Source organism: Merops nubicus, unplaced genomic scaffold, assembly GCF_000691845.1.
Source record: "Merops nubicus isolate BGI_N331 unplaced genomic scaffold, ASM69184v1 scaffold13745, whole genome shotgun sequence".
Classification (NCBI taxonomy): domain Eukaryota; kingdom Metazoa; phylum Chordata; class Aves; order Coraciiformes; family Meropidae; genus Merops; species Merops nubicus.
The window spans coordinates 8841-13312 of record NW_008607702.1 but is presented as its reverse complement, the minus strand read 5'-3'; the positions used below and the strand labels follow the sequence as shown (position 1 = coordinate 13312).

The 4472-nt window shown below is 57.7% G+C and overlaps 1 protein-coding gene across 1 annotated transcript in view; it reads left to right on the top strand.

Annotated features, from left to right (window-relative positions):
• The window catches only part of ACSS2 (acyl-CoA synthetase short-chain family member 2), a gene marked incomplete at its 5' end in the record, with an annotated part of 4167 nt that extends 635 nt beyond the window's left edge, over positions 1-3532 (top strand). The window contains 6 exons of the mRNA XM_008940033.1: positions 190-270; positions 679-787; positions 920-988; positions 1909-2085; positions 3144-3218; positions 3405-3532. Coding sequence (XP_008938281.1) covers positions 190-270; positions 679-787; positions 920-988; positions 1909-2085; positions 3144-3218; positions 3405-3532 — 639 coding nt within the window. The remainder of the gene's footprint in view (positions 1-189; positions 271-678; positions 788-919; positions 989-1908; positions 2086-3143; positions 3219-3404) is intronic.
• Between the last annotated feature and the right edge of the window lie 940 nt (positions 3533-4472).

The window sequence follows — 4472 nt, the reverse complement described above, 5'->3', positions numbered from 1 at the left end:
GGCTACCAGCCTGCCAGGGTGGTGGTGGTGGTGGGCTGGTGATGTGTGTGGGGAGGTGGCCACCACCCAGAGTCCCAGGCCTGGCTCCGTGTGGCTGTGGCACCTCCAAAGCTGCCCTTGCTCTGGTGCTCAGGGGTTTGGTGCTGGGGCTCACCTCCATGTCTCCTTGCTCTCTGGTCCCCATGGCAGACGTTCCCCTTCTTTGGAGTGGTCCCTGCCATCCTCAACGAGTCGGGGGAAGAGCTGGAAGGAGAAGCAGAAGGCTACCTGGTAAAGAAGGGTTGATCTTGTCCTCTCTCCCCCTGTCCATTCCTTGTGAGCTCCTTCCTGGTAGGTCTGACAGCGTGCCAAGGCTGACACAAGGGTCATCCTTGGGTGGTAGGAATCCCTTTGCTGCCCTAACTTGCTGGGACCTTTACACCATGAGCAAACTGTTCAGCTGGTGGTTAAACACCTTTGGGCAGGGCAGGAGGATGGGGACAGCACCTCAGCCACACTCCTTCCCCATGCCAAGCCTAGAGAGACTTCCCAGGAGACCAGCCCTGGGCAGCAAGTGTCTGTCACCACGTGTGGCTGTGCCACTGACATCTTCTGGCCCTACATCCATCCCATGGCCGTGGTGCAGAGCCTGGGGGGTTGTTTCTCTGGCTGATTTAGGTCTCTGCTCTTCCCCACCAGGTCTTTAAGCAGCCCTGGCCGGGAATGATGCGCACGCTGTACAGGAACCACCAGCACTTTGAGACCACCTACTTCAAGAAGTTCCCTGGGTACTACGTGACAGGAGATGGTAAGGGGAGCACGTGGCTCCAGGGGCCTGGGGACCAGCTGAAATGTGGCCCTGTCCCAGCCCCACAGCCCCTTACCCTTGCTCTGAGGGCTGGCACTGCTTCCTCACGCTGCTGTTTCTGGCTGGTTTTAGGTTGCAGGAGAGATAAAGATGGTTACTACTGGATCACAGGGAGAATTGATGACATGTTGAATGTTTCTGGTAAGAACAAGTTCGGTGTTCTGTGGAGCCTGATGTGCTTTCTGGTGTGAGTTGAGGTGCCTTGATTTATGGGGCCACTTCTGCAGCCATCCTGACACCAGCTAAAAAAGCCACCTTGCTTTATGGGGGTGATGCTGCATCCGTGACTGCCCAGCAGCCTGTCCTCCAAACCAACCTGATCTGTGGGTCAGGGTGATTCCCAAGGCAGATGAGTCTGTGACTGGGTGATTTCCACATCTTTTTCCTCTGGAGACAACACACTGAGAGGAAAGAACCTTCTGTAACCTCTTGGAGGAGGTCCTTAACCAGCCAGGGTGCATCTGTGCTGAAGGATTTGGAGTCACACTCACAGAGTCTGGGCAGGACCATGTGGTCCCTAATCCAGCCTGCAGCTCCATGAGAAGCTGGATCAGGCTGCTCAGAGCTGTGTCTACAGAGGTGGAAATTCTCCCACCTCTCCTGACTGAGTCTTTGAGATTCAGCTGCTGCCCAGCCACATTTATGAGCTTCTGCTCTCCTTTCCTGGAGGCTGGAAGTCTACCAGGTGCTGCTGTACTTGTCCCTGGATCAAACTAGACCCTTTCATCTGACCAGCAGTGCCTGGTCCTCCACCAGCTGATGGTTCTGGCAGTTCACCACCTTCCTGTGGTTCTGTGACAGCAGCCCCAGGGTGGGATGTCAGAGTGCCAGGTACAGGAGTGAGCTGGGCCCTTGCCCCGAGGGGGGAAACATCCTTTTGGTGATGAGCTGGAGGGAATTTCTCTCTCCAGCTGTTCATTCTCAAGCAAATGAAGTCGATGCTCTGACACTCAGAGCCTGGGGCCTTTTGCCCCCCACAGACTTGATCCCTGTGGGTGCTGGGAGGCCGGGGGAGCCCTGCCCTGTGTGGCTGTGCTGAGCTCTGCCCCCCTTGCTGCCAGGGCACTTGCTGAGCACGGCAGAGGTGGAGTCAGCCTTGCTGGAGCACGCTGCAGTCTCGGAGGCAGCAGTGGTCAGCCACCCCCACCCCCTGAAAGGGCAGAGCCTCTACTGCTTCGTCACCCTGCGGGACGGCCACGACTTCACCAGGAGCCTGGCAGATGAGCTGAAGAAGCAAGGTAGCAGCAGCCAGGTGTTTGGGAGGTTACGTGGGGAGGGGAGGGGTTAAACCTTGGGTGGCTGGGCCAGGGTGCCCGTGGGCAGCTGTGACAAGGTGCCCCCTCCGACCAGAGAGTGGCTGGAGAAGACTAAAATGAGTTCTCCCAGCCTTTGGCTGCTCATGTGATGCCACCTCCACCTCCTGGGAGCTGGCAGCCCCTGGTGGGCACTGGTCTGCAGCACTGCTCTCCTCTGGAGCTTGGATTGCTGTGGGCATCCTCTGGGGGCTCTGGGGGTCTGTGCTCTGGGCTCAGGGGAGCTCTGTCGTTGTCACAACAGACTGGAGCAGCCCCTGCACCAGTGCAGGTGAGGGCTTGGCAGAGAAGCACCTGGGGGGCCTGGTGGACAACAAGTTGCCCAAGAGCTGGTGGACATGTGCCCTCATGGCCAAGAAGGCCAATGGTGTCCTGAAGTATACTAAGAAGAGTGGCCAACAGACAAATGGGCACAAACTGGAACCCGTCTGAACAGGAGGAAAAACTTGTTTCCTGTGAGGGTGGCCAAGCCTGGAGCAGGCTGCTGAGAGAAGTTGTGGAGTCTCCTGCTCTGGAGAGATCCCAAACCCACCTGGACACCGTCCTGGTGACCCTGCTTTGGCAGGAGAATTGGATGAGATGATCTTTTGAGGTCCCTTCCAACCCCTATGATTCTATGATCTCCAGAGGTCCCTTCCAACCCCCACCGTGCTGGAATCCTGCGTTTAATACATGAGTTGGACTTGGTTCCTTCTCTGTAGGAATCCAACAGCAGATCAGTCCTTGCTCTACCAAAATGACAGTAGTGAGTGATGCAGCCATTGCAGAGGTCTCTTGAAAGTGGAGACAATGGCACAGGGAGTGCTCCTGCCTTTGGGAAGGTGCCTGTAGCCCTGCTGCCACTGCAGCTCTTGCTGCCTCCTCCCACAGCCTGCAGCCCTCCCCTGCACCTCCCAGCCTGGCCGTGCTGCCTGGGGAGGGTGTGTGGGGAATCTCCTGGTACCTACAACAAAAATCTTGTTCGTTCTGGGTTTTTTTTTCAGTGAGAGATAAGATTGGACCCATCGCCACACCCGACTACATCCAGCACGCCCCCAGCCTGCCCAAAACCCGCTCAGGTAAGGGGCCAGGGACAGGCCTGGGGGAGGGTGGAAACCAGCCCTAAACTGCTCGTCTGGGGCCACTCAAATCCAGAGGGGAACAGCCTCAGGGCAAGCAGGATGCTGCAGGTCTGGGCACTGCCCCCTCCTAAGGGTGCTGCAGAGATCCTGAGCCCTGCTTCCCTCACACGGGTGTGGTTACAGGGAAGATCACCCGGCGGATATTGAGGAAGATTGCCCAAAACGACCAGGATCTGGGGGACATCTCCACCCTGGCAAACCCGGGCGTCATAAAACATCTTTTCAACAACAGATGTGACACTAAACAGTAGCAGCAGGACCCGTCCCTGCCGAGCAGAGCTGGAGCAGCAGCAGCAGTGTCCTGGTGAGCAGGTCCCTCGAGTGGCTGCTGCCTGCCCTGGGAGGGAAACCCCCTCTCGAGATGAATGTACAAATGTTAGGAAGGAGGGAGAAGAGCTGGAGGGGCCACGTCCTGTGAGCACTTCCACACCTCAGAGGAGCACGTGTGTCACGTCCCCTGTGGGTACCATGGCTCATCCTCCTCCTCTTTCAGCACCTCGTTCTAGAATTTTTAATTTTATTTTCTTGGGGAGAGGGGGGCGTGTTAATTAACTTTATGTAATTGAGGGGCCCTGGCCCTTTGGGCGTGGTGGGAAGGAGCTTTGGGAGCTGGACAGGAGTTGGTGCTGGGTTTACTCCACGCAGGCAGGCTGGGGAGCTGCATCTGCCACTGCCCATGTGCCAGCTGAGCTTCCTTTGCTGCTCGGGGTGCTGCCAGCTACAGAGCTTAAAACCACTCTCACCTCTTAACCACAGAGCTGAGTTCAGTCCTGTGTCCACTGGCTGAGCCTGCTGCTAGCCCAGGCCCCCGAGCCTGAAAGGGAGCAGGGCAAGACCTGAGGGAGCTCTCTGCTTTAAAGGGGCTTTTTGGAGCACTTTGGTGCCACGATCTGCTGCTTCCAAAGTGCACGGTGTCAGCTGCTGCTTGTCCCAAGCCAGGGCCCTCCACTGGCCGCAGGCCCAGCAAGGAGGGAAAGTCTTGGTCTGAGCAGCTCCCTGGAGCCTGTTTCCACCCGCTGTGCTGCCAGCAGCTCGTGGCCATGCTCGGCTGTCCTGGGGCAAAGTGGGTGCTGGATAGCAAAGGCTGGAGGGGAGCAAAGCCCCCAGAGCCCCCGTTCCCTCTGCCCACAGACCAGGCGCTGGGTTCTCTCACACCAGCATTGCTGCAGGGTGGAAACAGGCAGGGAGGGA